The 19456-nt window shown below is 43.3% G+C and overlaps 1 protein-coding gene across 1 annotated transcript; it reads left to right on the forward strand.

The window, feature by feature from the left end:
• Positions 1 to 713: 713 nt before the first annotated feature.
• Positions 714 to 16259, forward strand: dlgap4a (discs, large (Drosophila) homolog-associated protein 4a). The gene is made up of 11 exons (XM_068744976.1): positions 714 to 1916; positions 2156 to 2391; positions 2764 to 2841; positions 3521 to 3668; positions 5276 to 5495; positions 12519 to 12952; positions 13051 to 13148; positions 13764 to 14194; positions 15067 to 15158; positions 15530 to 15682; positions 15908 to 16259. Exons 1-11 carry the CDS (start codon positions 714 to 716, stop codon positions 16130 to 16132), a joined length of 3318 nt encoding a protein of 1105 aa, XP_068601077.1. The 3' UTR covers positions 16133 to 16259.
• Positions 16260 to 19456: the final 3197 nt, after the last annotated feature.

Here is a 19456-nt window from a genome sequence, read left to right on the forward strand (position 1 = left end):
AAGTACAGTCACACAGTAGCATGTATTACAGTACAAGTACAGTCAAACATCCTGTCTAAGAGGAACGTTTAAAAAAGCCCTTGCGGTCTTGTTTCCGTAGAAAGTCCTAATGTATGCTACTACTATATGCACAGTACTGTACTATCTATCTGCATGCACTGTTTATCAGCTTCAATTCGTGTTGTTTTCTTCTTCTATTAATTGTATTTTATCTTGTACTTAAGCACCATACAGAGCAACACTCCTAATGACAATAAAGGCTTTCTATTCTATTTCTATTCTATTCTACATTGTAATTGTTTTTTTGACATATGGATCGGGGGGGCGCTATTATTGATTGTACATGTGATTTATTAAACCTAAAATATTGATTTGGAAATGTTGTTTTGATGTAAATACAATATTTATGCAGCTATTTCCCGCTTTGGCTCGCATGCCTTGTTTACTCGCTACTGGTGCGCCCCCTAGTGGTTTGTTGAGTAAAGTAACTTCAGAGGGAGCTGTGGTTAATCAGAGAAAACGACGGGAACATTCCCAAAATGTCATTTTCATTGATGAACAGCACCAACCAAAAAGGTCTTTCTTCAACTGCATTTTATTTCCACGTTTAGTACATAACTCAAGTGTCTTTCCACATTGCAGGATGAGGCCTTCAGGTCACACTAGGACCGGGCTAATTGGAGACATGTTCTAAGGACAACATCGCAACCACAATGAAAGGGTTAGGAGCCAACCGCAGTCGTCACCTGTCTGACTCGTGTGAAGCGGCGAGATGTCCCCAGAAGACTCTCTGTCCTTTGAACTCTGACCCTCACAGCTCTTTCCTCTTGAGCCCAACCATAAACCACTATGGCACGCTGGATCCCCATCTTCACCACTGCACACCCACCAGCCCCACCACCATGACACCTGACTGCCTGCTGCCTTTCACCCAGATGTCCAACAGCAGCACCTTTCCCCGTCTGCACTTCACCTCCCAGGCTGACCAGGTTGACTGCTCCCAGGCCTGTATGGCTGCCGGTGGTGGGGTTGGGCAGGGTAGCAGAGCGGGTACACTATCCAACCCCTTGTCGATGGGAATGGGCTTAGGTCTGGGCCTTACTGGTGCACATATGATCACCAGCGGATCAGCTACCATCTCCTCCGCAGCAGCTGCCAAGATGAATCGATTACCCTCAAACCTTTTGGATCAGCTCGAGAGGCACCTGCCCCTGCAGCGTGATGGCTTCAGTACGCTGCAGTTTCACAGAGGACGCATGTCAAAGCAACGCAGCGAGAGCCCAGGACGAATACGGCACCTTATGCACTCTGTCCAGAAGCTATTTGCGAAGTCCCAGTCACTGGAAAACTCTGCAATCAAAAGCAACTTAAATGGGCGTTCTAGTGGAGGAATGAGTGGCACTGCAGGAACTATTGAGGATAGTGGTAGAACTACTCGTAGGAGCAAGAGTAAAGATCGGGCTAAAACAGAGGTGCCAAAGCAGAACCCTAGGCCTAATGCACTAGGCCTCTGGAGTTCAGATGATGCTCTAGACACTGACGCTATCAAATCTGGCACTATCTCTGCAGGTTACAGGAATCCTCTGAGCATGATGACTCTCGGCAGAGCAGTGTCAGACAGCCAGGCCAGACAAATTCCACAGGGCTACCACACCATTTCTGCACATACTCTCAAGACCTCAAAAAGCAGCAGTGACCTCAAGTTTCTGGCATGTCCAGCAATGCAGGGGTGCTCCAAAGAAGAGGTGGGAAGGAGCAGGGGAGGCAAGGATGATACACTTGTGAAGAGGGGGGCCTGGTCCACTCTCACACTGAGCCAGGCCAGGCAAGTGTTGCAGAAGGGCTCTGCCACAGTCAACAGGACACTTCTAAAATCAAAATCATGTCACCAAGATCTGGCACAGCAGTTCCTTCAGGTAGGAGGTCCATGAGTATTCTTCCTCATTGTCGACACTCACAAATATTTTTTTCTTTTTCTTTTTACCATAAATCATTCGTGCTTCTCAGTAAAATTTTCTTCAAATGCATGTGTTAAGAATCATACTCCCAACAAAATGGAACAGATCCAGACACAAACCATTAAATACATATAGTTACTGATGAAATGTATGCATTTCCTGGTCTGAGAATCTCACAATGGGTCTTCACAATGCAGGTCCCGCTGGGGGACTGGACAGGAACCTTGGGTCATGGCCGGACCAGAGGAACTGAAATCCCCTGTCGAAGGATGCGCAGTGGCAGCTATGTCAAAGCTATGGGAGACTTAGAAGACAGTGAGGAGTCAGAGGGAAGCCCCAAACCTTCCCCAAAATCTGCTGCCCGTCGCCACAGCTACCTGAAGGCCACCCAGCACTCCCTGAGTGAACAGCAGCCACCTCTGGCTCCACGCAAGTGAGTCCCACAGTCTAGAAAAAACAATTAGTCACACTCCAATCAATACCTTGATTATGATGCATGTTGTTTTACCAGAGTTATGATTGTGCTCTTCTTATCGAAAGTCCTTGATTTTAACATTGAAATATGTGGGAAGAAATATTTCTCTCATGTTCCAAAGATATCCAGCAGGGGGTAGCATTTTGTCACAAATAAATGTACAGTATTGATGTGCCAAAACAAGCTCATACCCTATATTCATGAGGGTATAGATGCAAACAAATGAGCAGCCACAAGAAGTAGCATGCAGTGTACCGTCTTTATTTTCCTACAAAAGCAGTAGGAGATTAAATTTTGACATGTGTTTCACCCCATCATCCACACGGACAGGCCGCGTTGCTACGCTCTCATGCGGGAGGATTATTTGTGGTCGCCACTACAGAGTGCATGCTCTATGCAGCATCTGAGGTCAGTGTCATTCTTAGGCAGGCAGTCTGGCCCTCTACCCAGCTTTCACTTACCCTTCTACCACCGTTCACCACCTAGTTTTATCCCACTCTCCCAGTGCATTTCCTCTCCGCTTCCTACCTCACGGGGTTCCCTCACTGGTGTGTTTTTCCTCAAGTCCTGATTTCATAATGTGCAAATCTTCCATGGCAGTCACTCCACCACTCCTCGCATACGCAAAGTCACTAACAACAGGGCAAGCTGGAATGGTGGCAACTCAAAAAATGGCTTAATCAGAGGGTTGATTTGTGACAGAATTCTTTCTCTAAAACAGGTCCAACAATTACCGGTAAGAAAAATCTATAAAGCATTAATTTGATTGATATCCACTTTGATGCAAAAAATTGTATATACAGAAACGGGGCATCGCGGTATGATTTTCATTGCCTCATGAACACAGAATAATTCAAATCATGGACACCTGTTTTTGGAAAAGAAACCTTTACTCATAAATAATTGTCTCCATTTTATAGCCTAACACTTATCACGATTCTCACTTCTCAGCATTAACTTAAAACACACAGAGGAACTTTTCAAGTTGTGATTTAAAGTTTCTCCTGGATGTGAACAGTTTAACACGGCCCTCCCTTATTTCGGTCTGTTGCCACCGAGAGGCTGATTACTACATTCACTTCCCTAGCTCCCTGCCGTCCCTGAAAGAGCTGTCGACAAACCGGAGCCTCGATAACTTAGACTGCCTGGTGAGCCCGCTGGAGGCCCCTCCACGCCGCAGGAACAACGATTTCAATCAATGCTCGGGAACACTGGGCAGAGGCTCTGGCACTCAGGTATGTCTATTATCTTGTATAAAAAATAAAATACAGTACTTGCCGTCATTCACCCAAATGGGTCAGATTAAAGTCACACTCTTATTTTTTTATGCACATGACAGAACACACATACTAAAGTTAAATCACTACATATTAACTGTGGCAAAGCTATAAAGTGAAGTAAATTTGATTAATGTGAATGACCACTTGGGAAAGACACAGTTCTCCAAGTTTGAAAGTACCATGAGAATATATTTCAATTTGCAAATAATCTGTTGACACCATTGAGATGGTATATAAATGAACCAGACTTGGGAAACAGAGGTTGGGAAACAGAAGTGCTGTTTGCAGAAAGTCAAGAGACATGCCTCAGTTTAAAGCAGAGAGCCTTGCTCTAAATATGGACAAGGACACAGCATCAGATTCATGCATGTGACGATAGGAGATTCAGATTCTTTCAAGCCGACAGTCATGCCAACACTTTGAATGTGCTGATTAGAAGGGATTATTATTCTTGTTTCTATGCCACCCACAAATAGTTCGTATTTGATTCAAAAATACCCAAGATAAAACTATTGCTATCGGCTGTTTCTGCTTCTTTTCATTCCACATGATCAAGCGCGTCCGAGGTTGCAGGGTGTCACTGCTTATTCCCATCATACAATGACAACACAAACCCACACAGCAAAGAAACACTGACACAAAGCTATTTTAAGTAAGTCGTACAACGCTGCAAAATATTTTTAGACTGCAACTGTAGCTGGGAGGCTTTGTGTCATTGTCATTTTTATGCATTGATTAAAGTTTTTTGCTTCATTTAAATGAGAAAAAAAGAATGAAATGTATCTCATTTGCATAGTAAAGTTTTCAATATTTTTACTGTATAATTTTATTAAATATGATTTTTTTTCCTTACATGAAAGAATATATGAAACGAAATAGACCGTTAGGATTAAGCCAGTGGTTCCTAGCTGTCTTACGAAACAGAACTCCTTCTCTGGACCACCTTGTCATTTTTCACTGTGAAGTGTTTTAATTTCCAAATAAGGATACATTCTCTTATAAACCTTCTGAAATGGTTTAAACAACTGTCTGAGGTAACATTTTTCGCAACATCAACAAAGGTTATAAGTTCATAAAATGCTTTTAAAATGTCTACATTTGTTGTATAAGTCACTGTATTACTATATATAACTGCTACTTTGCCATCCTGTTATATACATATATCCACAACACCCCACATCCTATGAGGAGCCCGGTTCCTTAGCTGAGAACCCTGCACCGTTGAACTAAACTACTTCTATTTAAAATAAGATCCATCTTCACTATACAGCAATAAAATGCTGTAAAATGAATCAGTTTAAATCTCACGATGTCATATATGAAAATAAAGTCAGACACGTGAGACATTTTTTCGGTAGAATACTCACTTTTACTTTTGATACTTTCAGTACATTTTCATAAAAAATAAAATAAAAATACTCCCATGCAATTGACTATGTCTTTCACATTGTGGCTTTGGAGCATTAGTATACTTCTTCCAGCAATGGCTGTACTTGTAGTAAGTGCATGAATCCAAGTCTGCCCTCTGCCCTCAGCGTGCAAGTCTGCACACATTCTTTCAGGTATGCGGGCAGGGCTTTGGGCACTCGTTACATTACTGCGAGGGCGAATCGCAGGCAGTGGAGGCTCTGGATCTACCGGCACCTACGTGCTTCCGCTCACGCAGCCACAGCTACCTGCGGGCCATCCAGGCGGGCTGCTCCCAGGATGAAGACACAGCTTCTGTGGACTCAGACTCACCACCTCCCACCACTGCTGGCTACAGCTGCGGCTCCAACACCAGTGAGTACCAGTGAAGATGAGGTGGGTCAGGGATGCTGAAGTTTATGATATAAAGCATTATCAGCCACACAAGTTTACCCTGCATCATATTTGTAGGAAAAGTAAATTAGAACAATTGACCAAAATACATCAAAAATACTAACCAGTTTTTTTTTAAGTACAGTATTCAATTGTGTAAAATCTGTTGATATTGAAATGATTGTTTTATTTCAGCCTGAATTAGTCAAAGTTATTGGCAAAATATTAATGTAACATGGATGCGATGATGGGGACCGATTAATAAAGCCATGCAGGGGAAAGAAAGACGTGTGTAACCACATCAGCAACAGAATTTAGACGTATGACTGCTTTCCACATAATTGATTGATTTTCATTGTATGTTTACTTTATGATAACCTTTCGACTCTTCAAAGTTTCAAAGACTTTCCAACCATATGACCTTGACAAATGGATTTCAAATCTCAGTCCAAAACAATGCCTTTTGTGTAATGTGTTTTGGAAGTGTTTGTTAAAAACAATTACACGAACAGTCACACAAATGCTGAAAAATGAAAATCAATCCCTTTTTGTTATTATTGTTTTAGGTTTGAAATAAATGTCAGTTTTCCATATATAGTGATGAAGGTGTAATCTGATATATTGATTGTTTTTGTATTGAAGTTAAGAGGAAATGTAATATTGAGGTGGACATCAAATAATTTGGACATAAAAAAATGTCTCATGCATAGTCAATGCATGAGGTATGGGGATTTTAAAATTGTTGGCCGTTATTGGGCTCTTACGCGATATAAATGGAAAATATGTTTTTGCACAATGGCAATGTCTTGACGGAATAAAACTAAAACTAAAATAACTAAGAATGCCTGGTGTTAAACCTTTCAAATCCAAAGATGCCCATACTCATTAGAGGAGAAGATGTGACGGACACATGGGTTACTTAAATAATAAATTCCTTACAAATTGTACCTACTACTTTCTTATTTACGTTGATTCTCATGTTTGTTTTGGCAGTTTTTAAGGCGAATGCCATTCCTGATGCAATTCTCTGCATTCCCCTTACAAATTATACCAGTGTAATAAAATGTTGCTTCGTATATGTAAATGTATAACAAATTACCTGTATTTACAAAGATACCATGCGGATATCATCATACTGTATAATGTTTTTCTATTTCGGCGCAATTCAATACAATTTAAATCTCAATCTGATCCAATTAGTTCAAATAGGTTTATTTGACATATTCTAATTTCGCGTAACTCAGACATCCCATAATGAAAATGATCACAAAAGTGGCAAAAGATGGAAATGCCTCATTTAAATATATCCCCATTGTTCTGTAATCTGGCGTTCGCAGAGGATTATAATGAGATTATGTAGATTTGATTGTTTTTTCCCGCGACGTCGGAGGCCAAATAAAACGCACCGTTGAGATATTCAACAAAAACGTAATGCAGAGCGTCTATCCAATCACGTTTGAGTTTGATTACATCGAGGACCACAAGTGTCCAATCGTACGTAAGAGAGCTGTTACGGTGGAAACGTGGACTCCAATCCTTGTTGTTTAGGGCGTGTCCTTAAAATCTTTTCTTCATAGTGTCGCTGTGTCTATGTCACTGACTGTAGGGCTCCGGAGCGCGTCTGCATCTTGTCAGAATGACCAGAAAATAAGGATTTACAGCCAGCCGTCATACAGTAAGGGTTTCTTACTATTCCCAGGCTGAGAGTTTATGTCTAAATTGTCAGGTTTTGTTCGTTCTTTGGTAAATCCGAGCTAACGGGAGCCAACATAAGCTAAATGTGTGGTGTGTGTTAGCTTGCTAACGTGAATGAAGAAAGGATGAAACGCTCACAGTGGATGTTAGCGAGGATCTGAGGTTAGCAGACAAGATGTGTGGTTGCAGCATAAACAAAGAAAAAGCCGGCGGGAGCTCGTTGTAAGCGGCGTCACATCTCTAATGTATTTAGCCTCCTGCTAACCACACCTTTTGTGAGAATTAAGTGGCTACTAGCACAAGCTAACGGCAGCGGGTATCGATAGTTGGGACCTGTTTCACCCCCCGAGCCATTCACGTCTGATACAGCAGAAGGCTAATGCGGCTAATGCGGTTATTGTTGGCCAAGTTAGTTAGTTTGATGGTGAAGTGTGAAGCTCAAGTTGAAATGTACGGACATAACTCGTTAATTAAAACAGAAAAAGTCGCATTAATTCAGTCTGACCGTCTAAATTATGCAAATGCTAATAGCGATCGGTTCGTCGTTTCATGTCGAGTCTTTACTCGATTATTTTTCTCTTGATCCGGGTCAACAAGTGAAAGTGATGCGAGTTCAGATGCATGGAGGAAACTACGAATCGCGCTTAGACGTGGCTGCTAGTAGGTCTATCAAGCTACAACGTGATTTTTGTCGTAAAATGGGTGGAAAAAGAGATTTCACGTTATCGCCAAATGTGGCCATGGCATCAGAAGATCCTTTTTTATTGCTCCAGAATCAATCATTGATCAGCTTCCCAGCCTGTGTAGCGCTTTGCAGGGATTTTACAAGAGCGCCTGACAAGGAAAGGTGTGCACACCAAAACAATAGAACAATAGAACAATAGAGACTAGCAGACGCTTGCATTTCTCTAGTCCTGCATGTTTGATGTTTGGCTCTGCTGACAAAACATAGACGTGAACATCCTCAGCGGCAGAGAAGCCATTTGAATTGTGCTGCAACTGTTTCTGTTGCTTGATCAGCAGCAGGAATCAGATATCTGATTTAGGACCACATAAGAATTGGGGGGGGGGGGGGGGGGGGGGGGTCGCTTTGATTGTGAGCGTAGCCAGAGTATAACTCATAATTACACTACCTGACTCTCTCCTATGCTCACAAACCTCATTGTTTTAAATAGAATACATTCTGCATTGGTATCTATTTTAAATGTTGTCAAGAAAATGATGATGGTTGGTATTTCAAAGCTAGAAATCCTCCGGACTGCCGGTTTCCAGCCGAAGCACTGCGGTGATCGCTTTATTGTTGTGTCGAGGTGTGTTCATGGCATCCAGCTCCACAATGAATGGTGTGTCCGTGTTACCGTGGATAGACTGTGAGTCACCCTCTCACTGAATCACACACGCGCGTCCTCTCGGTGTCAGCGATGAGGTAATGTTTTGAGTGAATGGGTGAAGTAAGCAGCGGCTGCTTCACAGTGAGGTCGACAGCCTGTCAGTCTTCCTAATGATGTGTTCAATGGAAATGTGGTTGAACGGTGGAGTCGAGCCCTATCCTGTTTCTGCAGCAGTGTTGTGTGTTTGCTAGAGAACTGCCTCATAAATGTGCTGATATTGTGCTTTTATTTTGTCTATCCACATCCCCTCGCAAACCACTGAGCAGAATTGAATGATGAAATTGTACACATGCTTTTTTACTTTAACTCCGTTGATCTTAGATTATTCTCATATTAGTTTTCTCACATTTTTTCCAGTACTGACTGGATGCAGAATTTCCAGTGGTTTTCAAGGGAAGACACGATACTCATTTGCGTTTGACTTGAATTTGATATGTTTACTGGATTGTGGAGGTCTTATTATTTAGGACATTACCTCTTCCATGGCCTCAGGCGTCTTGAGTCTTTTATTTTTTATTGCTCCCCATCGGTAGAATTGACAAACAGTGTGGAAGAGGACTTTGAGTTTCCCAGTTAAACCAACACGCTCCCAGTTGCGGAAATTGACTGTCACTGTATTTTATTGATATTTGAACACTGTGATGACCAATAGTCATTCATGCAGTCAGCACTTGGTGCTAGTCAGCCTAATCTAGTCAATATTATCATTGTGTCCTTTAAACTTGAAAGTGCATGTTCATTGCCATATATAAAACTCCATAGCAGGGTTCAGACTACGTTATAACATGTTTATAATAGTTAAAGTGCAAAAACGGGTATAATGTTTATCATATATTTTTTTGTTTCTGCCTAACTAAGGCTATCACTTTTATTTTTATGGTTATAAGTAATTTACCGATGTATTATTCAAAAAAACCGAAACGGAGACTCAACGCTTTAAGAATTAACCGAACTGAGACCGAAACCGAAGATCAGCTCCCACAACCGGACACGCCGACTCCCAATGCGACTCCCAATGCGACTCCCAATGCGACTCTCAATGCGACTCCCAATGCGACCGCTTGATAGGCCTCAGAGACGCTCTCCATGTGTGTTGACGTCACCAGACTTAGACCGTTACCCAAACCTGAACCTCTAAACAGGTCAAACCGGGAACCATAGCTGGTCTGAAGGGAATCAGGCTACGCAGCAGATAAGATGGCAGTTTAAACAATCTATTGTGTTCTCAATGCCAGCTGCTCAACAAAGTGGATTTCAGTTCATGAGAACATAGCCGTTTAATTTCTGTACCGCTTGTTTCAGTACAGCCTCTACCCTCTTGCTCTTTAGTGTTGTCTGAGCAAAGCACTTTTTCCAAAACGACCGGCCGTGTTTCTGTCTCAGTGGGTGGCTGTTCCCCACTTCTTCTTCTTTTTTTTTACTTTTACCACTGAGTTTGTTTTTTCATTCAGAAAGCCATTGTGGAAAACCCCTGAGATTCCTCATCTGATCCTGGGGTCAAAACATAATGAGCAGCAGCAGCAGAGTGATGAGCAAATGTCCGCCCCCCCCCCCCATTGCAAGCTCAATAGAACAGGGCATCACACATCCACTAGATATCCACCCTCTCCCCCTCAGGACGCAGATGCAGGTCACTGAGGTGCAGAGGGACGCGCTTTGGTCTATGTGCTCTTCTGTTCTTGCGCTCTGGTGTATTACATGTGAAGTGGAGAAGTTTATTTCAATCCCATGGTGCTGTGAAAAAGAATTTCCCCAAGGGGACAATAAAGTCAAAGTCATTGCAGTCGTCTTCCTCAACACGCCAAAATGGAAAGCGAGACTTCACCGTTAAATCCGTTAAAGCGCTCTCGGCCCAGTCGGGTCAGCCAACCTTTCACACTGTGCCCCTTACAGTTATTAATGGAGCAGTCTGCTGTGCGGACTGATGCTCATTCATGCATTCCTTTGTTAGGATTCAGCCGTGATGCAGGAACATGTGGCGACTGAACTTTTAGCCCAGTCTTCTGCAGAGATCCTGCGTTTGGGCAGTTAAGTCTCTTAATCACCCGTTGCCACTGTCCTCCTAGGAACCCGATATTACGTCGCACTAGAACGGCAAAAACATATTTATTTTTATATTTAAGGACATAACAGCACCTCTGATCATGCGACATTACCTCCGTCGGCGAGGTGGCGGTGATGTAATCGCTGGCGTCTGTCTGTCCGTCCGTCTGTTAGCAAGATAACTCCAAAAGGTCTGGATGAAATTTTCAGGAAATGTTTGGAATGTTACCCGGAACAGATGCTTAATTTTGGTGTCGATCCAGAAGGGATTCTGGATCGCTTGGACATTTTTGTTAACATTGCAGTCATTGGCGCTTCGAAATGTGTTCAATATCTCGGTTGATTATTGACCGACGTTTATGGAATTTGACGCAGTGACGTAGGATGTGGATCTCTATCTCATTTCATCCTAATTGGATCCAGAATGGAGTCGGTAAAAAAACGTTACATTTTAATATTGAAAACTCCATTTACAGATTAAAAACAAATCAATTAAAAGTATCAATCAACTCTGATTCATTTTTACTTTTCATGGTTGGTGTATAAAGATACCAAGAGCAATTTAGAACCTTTTGATGATGATCCAGATCACCATGTGGACGGTGTAAATCTAATTGGGAGGGGAATGAGCTGCTTGGCGGAGGTCTGCGCTCTCCGTGTGCTTTTCTAGTTAATTATGGAACTGGGTTATATCATAGGGGAGAGATTATCTGTTACATACGAAGTATTTCTAATTGACTGTCTAGCTCTTCATGTGCGAGTAAGAGGTGCAACGCAGCTGCATAGACACAAAATAATTACTAAGAGGAATGTGTCGTGACTCGGGAGTCGAGCAAGACGCACAAATTAGCTGGAGGAATGACGTACAATGACCATTACAAGAAGTACCCGATTGTTTGTGAATAAATGTTCTGTTGTTGGTGCCGTATGTTCTGAGAGGAGCTATTCACTCCGGGCCCGGGCAGAATGAGCGCGGAGCGGATCCCACAGCCCTGTCTCTGTGGTTTTGTTGTTTTCTGTGGAATTGAAGGAGGTTTTTACCGGCGTTGTGAGTCTCACGCTCACCATTACAGGGTGCTGGTTTAGATGGCTGTTCATCAGAAATCCAAGGCTGTGAGCCGTGGATTTGTCTTTCAGCTAATTAAATATTTTATCCCGTCGTGTGCGGAAGAACTGGTCTACTGTTTGATTTGTAAATGTTTCAGTCGTGTGTTAACAGTCGGCTGTTTAAAGCGCTTCGACGCAGAACTGTCACACTGTTCCCTTGAGTTGTTGGTTCCCTTGAGTTGTTGGTTCTCTTGTTGCCGTCATCTGTTTAACTGTATCGTTCACAGCAACCCTGCAGTCAAACTGATGACAGCAAAATAGGGACCGTCGTCATCTAATTTCCATCTATTCATTATATCCAGTTCAGACTGTTCTTTTGACGTTTGTTTATTTAAAATTATTAGTCTAGGCAGAAATAATTTCAGTCAAAACACTGAATTGGTTTGAACTCTGTTCTGTTGTTTGCGTGGCAGGTCTTAAGTTTAGTTCCTGGGATGTCATCCCTCCTGTGAGGCAGATTTGTCCTGTTTAATTGTTCCTTGCGCTCAAGGTCTGCCGCCGTTAGCCTGTTAAGGAAGCTCCCCGGAGACGGGCTGACGTCAGTGGAGCGCAGCCGCCGGCAGGTTTTCAGGAAATGCTTAACGCTTTACGTCCACCCTGACCGAGGCAAAGTTCAGGCTGCAATCGAGCCACGTTTATTAGTTTTATGTTCTGGGACTTGATAAGTAACGGCTGACTTTCAAGTTGCAAAGATGCATTTTACTTTGAAGGCAAATAACAAGGAGCACGTTTTTCATTCCTGGCTCAGGCTTCCTCCTGCTTCCTGCAGCCGGCAACAGAAAGGCTCCTCCACCGGTCCCACCCCGCACCACCTCCAAGCCCCTCATCTCGGTAACGGTGCAGAGCAGCACCGAATCGGCACAAGACACGTACCTTGACCAGCAGGACCGCGGCAGTGACACCAACAGCCAGTCAGGACGCAGCAACTCCTCGGACAGTCTCTGTAGCATCCGTGCCGGCAGTCTGGCAAAGGGCGCCCGCCCGCCGCCGGCCCCCGTCTCTGCTGCGACCCCCGCACCCTCTGCAGGATCCTTGCCTCCTGTCCCAGCTCCTCGTGACCTCCCTCCCGCCAGCGCCACCGCCGTCGCCACGTCCACCACTTCTACGTCCACCCAGCACCACAATGAAACACCAACCATTTTTGTCACCCTAGAGAACCCCCCGACTGCATCCAAGAGGAAACTGTCCTCCATTGGGATTCAGGTAAGACGTGTCTACTGTGCATTGAACTAGTGGGAGGAGTCTAAAGCCGCTTCCACGGCTGTACCTGACTGTTTGTGCTGTTGTGTGTTGTTTCCCAGGTCGATTGTGGTCAGCCGATTTTAAGAGAGGATCCAGTACCCCTGAATACGCCCCTAAAGTTTCAGTCGATTGGAGTTCAAGTGGAGAACGGCAGGCCGTGAGTCCGCACGCATCCATGTAGCCACGAGTAACCCGTTTACACATGGCAGAAGTTAACCTTTACGCTTGGAGAAGATTAAGAGCACTGTTGGGAACCTTTTTTTTTTTCTCTTTCATGATTTCCAGGATACCATTAAATCCATCTGCCCTAATTTAGTTGCTGTCAGTCTTCAGTACAGGAATAGAAAATACTTTATCTTTTATATCCACACACATTCACCCTCCCTCCTCTGCTCTCTTGCGTGGCTGGTGAATCTGCAGTCATTCAGCAGTCAGCCAGGAAGGCAGCACAGTGGCTCTGGGGGACTGATTGATGTCCATTAACTTTCATTCTGGCCCCAGTAAACCGAACACGGTGGGAAACGCACCGGTAAACATTTCCAGTGCGCTGTAATTCCCCTTAATCACATTTCTTTGGACCGTCTTCCCTTTCTCTTGCTCTTGCTATCTGAGGCCGGCAGCCCTCAATGATTTTATATTGTTGACCTGCCTGCTTACCGCCCTCAATATCCTGTATCTTCTGACTCAGACATTGCGTGTGAAAGTAAAGTAAACTCGATGTATCAGAGTATTACATGTCTGTGTTTAGAAATGTTGATGCATGTCTCCGCAGTCTCAGCAGAAACGGCAGCATGGCCTCCAGACAAAACACAGAGACTGACCCACCGGAGCCCCAGAGTGTCGCACCCCCGGAAAACGCAGTCAACGGCACCAGTCAAACGGTGAATAGCACTGTGCCAAACAGACAGGACAAAGCCATAGAGCAGCAGGCCCTCCAGCACACCTCGGCGCCATCCAGAATATCGACCTCGCCCCCGGAGAGTCTGGACCCGGCTTTAGACCCCTCCTCGCTGCCGCCGCCAGATCCCAGCCTCGAGACCGGAAACTGCAGTTCTCCAGGAGATGCCGTTCAGCCCGGGATGCCAGCCTGTCTCCGAGACGGTAACTGGTTTCTGAAGCTGCTGCAGGCGGAAACAGCCCGCATGGAGGGATGGTGTCAACAGATGGAGCAGGAGACCAAAGACAACAAGCTGTCAGAGGAGGGTGAGCAAAAGAAATACGGCTGCTAAGACATCAAGGGCCTGTTTATACTGGTTATTTCTTGTATCCAAATCAGAGGTGCACCTTCTCGAGCGTGCCTCGAGGCCCGTTTCCCAGGTCGTTCTATCTATTGGACTGTAGACTTTCTTGTTGCTTTCCTGATGTCAGAGCTAGTCTGACATCAGGAAAGCAACAAGAAAGTCTACAGTCAACAACAAGAGCTAGTCAGAGCTAGTCTGACATCAGGTTTCAGCGTGACTAGGACACGTCAAGCTTTCTTGGACTAATCTGATTTCTTGGACTAATCTGATCTCCATAAAAACGAAAATGCATTTTAATAACAAATCCAGGCCGAGATGGCTTGCACCAAGTTCTGACCAGAATTTGAATTGAATTGAACGGATGCCTCTGACAGTCGGGTTCAAAGAGGGGGGGAGGCTGGGTCAATGGGGAAGCACGGCGGTTATTACTCATCCTAATGCTGCTCATTAGAGCTTTGCCGTTTGCGGCCATCCAGCCACCACAGACCTTTTTCTTTCTCCAGAGCAGCTCTCAGACTTTAAGGCAGAGCTTTTTAAGCAGCGTGTTCGGTGTGAAGGAGGGAGGAGCCGGGCCGTCGCATTGGAATTGCTCCTGCTCTCCGTGGACCTGAATTATGAGCAAACGTTAGAAGGAGAGTAAAAGAGGAATGTGTTATTGTCCTGAAAGCTGGATTAATTCATTTAAAGGGAAGTTATTTACTGTCTACTAATCTTCCCTCTCCAGGCAGATCTGTGACCCTCAAAATCAGATCTTCTTTGATGTGTTTCTAACTTATAATATTTCTATTATGTTTCAACCTAATTTCTGATGACTCTTCATGTTCTCTTTTGCAGTGTTGGGGACAATACGCAGTGCAGTAGGCAGTGCTCAGCTCCTCATATCAAAGAAGTTTGAACAGTTCAGAGGTCTCTGTAACGAGAACTTGGTGAGTGACGTCCTACTCGATCTGTCTTTTATGCGGCTCTGCTTGTTGCGTGTTTTTCGTTGGCTGTCCAGCCTCTTACTCGCCTTCATCTTTCTTTTGGGAACTTGTGTTCGGCACAAATTCAGAAGTCTTCCTATAACGAAACCGAGAGAGAGAAAATCAATTGGAGGCCTCCTAAAAGATTTATATTGTTCCACTTCGGTAAATTGATTCAGCCGTGCCGCCGTTCATTGTTTACATTGAATGATTTCTGAAAGTCTGAATTTTCTCTGCAGCGTTGGATGTATGTGTGAAGAAATCTGTGTTCTGTGATTTGACTAAAGCCGTTCATTTAGCCTTTCTGTCTACTGAGGAACCTCATCTCTCACCAGAACATCGACGCCAACCCACGACCGACGGCGCAGGACCTCGCGGGGTTCTGGGATCTGCTGCAACTCTCGATAGAAGACATCAGCATGAAGTTTGATGAGCTGTACCAAATGAAAGCCAACAGCTGGCAATCTCCTGTGAGGCCGGGGAAGAAGGTAATGTTCGGTGTATTTTCTTTTCTTGTTTCACCCTTTAAAACCTTCCTGTGCAAGGTTTTAATTTTTCATAACTCCTACTTTTTTTTATTTTTTATGATACACGTAACCTCTGTTTTAATTAACTCGAGTCAAAGAATGTGTGTATCGGTGCTACTGGAGATCCTGTTCTCAGCTTGTGAAACGTTGAGCCTCGTCTTTTTCCTTCTTGATCCGACTCCTCAGGAAGAAAACAAGCAGCTTCCATCATCTGTGCCAAAGAAGCAGTCTAAGCCTAAGCTGTCGGCGGGGAAGGACAGGAGCGTGGACTCCGCTGTGGACAAGCAGCGGCAAGAGGCCAGGAAACGTTTGATGGCAGCAAAGCGCGCGGCGTCGGTACGACAGAACTCCGCCACCGAAAGCGCCGACAGCATCGAAATCTACGTCCCGGAGGCCCAAACCCGCCTCTGAGGTCCGAACCAGCACCGATTATCGATAAAAAAAAAGAATCCTCACTCACTTCAGACATTCATCGACACGAGCGCAGAGACAGGTCTCAAATGCACAGAAGCCAATCCCTCATAGCAGCACAGCTGATAACAGGAAACAAAAAAAAAGGGGTGATCACAGGGCACAGAAACAGTCCAGAATAATACACGATCACCCTGCTGCCATGGAATTGAAATAAACTTGACAGATGTTTAATACTATTGTTGTTATTGACATTATAATGATTATATCCTAAAGTATACTGTGTCACAACTGTCTTAAATGTGCAAGTATCTTGGATAAGGACAATCCTGTACCTTGTGAGATGAAGAACCTTGGTATCCCAGAAGTTTACTCTCTTAAAAACTCCCTTCACTGCTGAGTCAACCGGCAAGTTGTAAGTTGTCTGGTTTACAGGCTGAGCTACCGTCCATTCACACACACACTCTCACACACTCAGGACACACATGCAGGTGTACTCACTGTCCACAGAGTCTTCCTGTTCTCTCTATTTGTATGAGGTTCCCACTCGATGGGAGTGGCGTGTACGCTCTACTGCCGTATAAGAATTATCAGATGGCGTTGCTGTGCTCTGACGTGCAGAGAACCTGTGGAAGGCAGTAGCATATATATATATATATATATGCATCTCACACTATTCCAATGTCCATTTTGTAATTGTTGTATACCAGATAATTTGTTAGAGAGAGGTCGGTGTTCAGTACCAAGGTAGTTTTTTGGAATAGATTGAGTACACGTACTGTCATGACGCATTAGATGCAATCATCCTCGCCGCTTTTTTCTTTTCCTCTCCTGTTCACGACACAGTCCGCCTGTGGATGCCCATTGTTGGTCATACATTTGCTCGTTTTCGTGAAGACTTCCCAGCCGGTGAGCTCCGAAGGAATGTTGGAATTGTACGCATTTGTAGCTTGTGTCGACTCGATGACTGCACTTTCACTCGCCTCAGAGTGTTCCCACTTGTTTTGTAATTATTCTGACTGTCAACGAATGCTCGCGTGATGTAGGGGGGGACCAAGGCGTTAACCGCTCGATGTGGCATTCCCTTTCAAGCAGACTGTGATAGGGGTGGGTGTCCGCTTGCTACTCGAAAGGAAATGGAAGAGCAATAGCAATAACTGAATTGTTTTTAGAATAAGCAATGCAGAAGGTACCCAGTTTTAAAATAACACTTTAAGGATGATGATGTAGTTCTTAAATGAACTGACTGCTCTTGAACAGACTCTAATCTCAGGTCGCGCGCTCAAAGCAACTACTATCGATGGATTATTTATTAGATTACATTATTTGTCCGATCATTCCGTTTCAGATATTCTTTCTCGTTGAAAACGGAATAGGTTTCTTAATTTAACTGATTTCGAGCAGCAGTTTTTCACTCCTCTTTCCAGCAGCTTGAACTCCCATCCATTGTTTGAGAATGAAGAACTGTGGTACACTTTTTTTTTTTCTTTTTTTTAATTAAATTCTTGATATTACGTTTTGTCTTTCGTCTGAAATAAGGTCAAACTGATGATGTCTTGACTTAGTAGTTCTTAATGGTGCTGTGTGGGACTTCATATTGTGCCAATAAGGCGTTGATCATCATTTCATTTTTTCAAGCTTTTATTTAAAGTGATTTTTTTTTCTCATTAAATCCCATGAATTCAGCTATATCAGTTAAACTGTATGTTTGCGGCTGCTCGCATACACTGCCGTGTCCCTGTCTGAACTCATGACACTTTGATGATGTGGCTGAAATATTTCCATTTTATAAATTTTCTTAAATGGTTAAAAGGTTGGTGCGTGAGTGCAAACGGGGATATCAGAATCTTGTGCACAAATATTTCTTGTTATTGTTTCTCTTATCAAGAGCTGGCTCTCCCCCTAGTGATCACTCTGTGTATGACACTCCAGAAATCTTGTTCTGCTAAATTTATGAATTTTAAATCAATGGCAAACAAGAAATGAAACTGAACTGGGAACGCTGACACAACACCAGGTTTTTAACTTTTCTATTCTTTTATGTGAGTAACATCAGCAATGTCCATGTCATTGTCAAGAGAAATCATTAAACATCCCTTTGCTACATCCCCTCATCATTCTCACTGTCTTTATTATTGAACCCATCCATAATACAATGGTAATATTAGCTGTTAAGTTAATATTACACACAAAAAAAAATCATACTTTAGATTAGACACGTTAGCTACTGTACCATCCCAAAGCCTGGCCTCCTTATATGTTAAAATATACAAAGATCCTTGCCAGTGGATTTTCAATGCTCCTTTAAGTTGTGTTGGTCATCTTAAATTTCTCAATCTGTGAAAGACATTCAGGGTATGTACTGTGTTTAAGAGTTTTTATCTGACATTGAAGGTCTTCTAAGTTTTCATAATTGGAGAGACGGATCCCTTTATTTATCTTTGAGAGGATGGCCTGATAATGGCTCTTCAGACAGTTTGTTTACCAGTACTTCCTGAGTTTTAAAGGGCTACAAAATGGACGGATGACTGGAAGCAGCTGCCGTGGATGCACTCGGCATCCACAATATGAGGAGGCAATATTCTCCACTTAAAGGATTTCTTGGAATCGAGAGAATTGCCTGATATGATGCCAGTTGTCATGAAAACCTATGAGGTAAAAATTGGGTCATTGTGTGTGCAAAAGGGATATAAACACTGAGAACCATGAGCCCATCTGATTTCAGTATCCTTCCTCGAGGCCATCGCTCCGTGGCTACATATCCACAATGTCCTCGCAAAATCAGCAAAAAATATGTAGTTCCTGGTTATCTTGTGCTGACAAACATTTTACAAAATAAGCACATATCTTACAAACAAAGGGTTGTTTAGTGTTATGGTGTAATAGTTATAGACACTGTGAGACTAGTTTCTTTCAAGAGAATAAAAGAATTGTGATTGCAATGACCTATGTGACATATTTTCTGTATTAAATAAGATGTAGAATTAAAAGGAAATGTCCCTCGATTTTGGAATGCATGTATGATTTTTCCTAGACGTATGTTCTAAACAAATGACCTCAACTCCTAATACTTGTGCTTTGATCTGGACAATATGTCCAGACTGTGCTTTTGTTTTGTGCACACATGAGTTTCATTAAGAAATTATTGATGTGACATTAATATCAACCCCACGCTACGTCATTGTTGTATCGTTTTCATATACTGGTACATTTCCAAACTATATAAGTTATCAATAAAGCATTCCCAAGTTATTCTTAATAATCCTTACGTGGCAGTTGTAAGCCATACCTGTAAGGATTGTTTTGTAACGCAGCATAGTTATG

Source organism: Brachionichthys hirsutus, chromosome 2 (assembly GCF_040956055.1).
Source record: "Brachionichthys hirsutus isolate HB-005 chromosome 2, CSIRO-AGI_Bhir_v1, whole genome shotgun sequence".
Classification (NCBI taxonomy): Eukaryota; Metazoa; Chordata; class Actinopteri; order Lophiiformes; family Brachionichthyidae; genus Brachionichthys; species Brachionichthys hirsutus.

Excerpts from the sequence above, each read along its gene's own strand:
- dlgap4a (XM_068744976.1), top strand. The coding sequence starts at position 714 with ATGAAAGGGTTAGGAGCCAACCGCAGTCGTCACCTGTCTGACTCGTGT. Across the intron at positions 5,496-12,518 it reads CAGCTGCGGCTCCAACACCA|CCGGCAACAGAAAGGCTCCT; the intron begins GTGAGTACCAGT and ends TGCTTCCTGCAG. Across the intron at positions 12,953-13,050 it reads TGTCCTCCATTGGGATTCAG|GTCGATTGTGGTCAGCCGAT; the intron begins GTAAGACGTGTC and ends GTTGTTTCCCAG.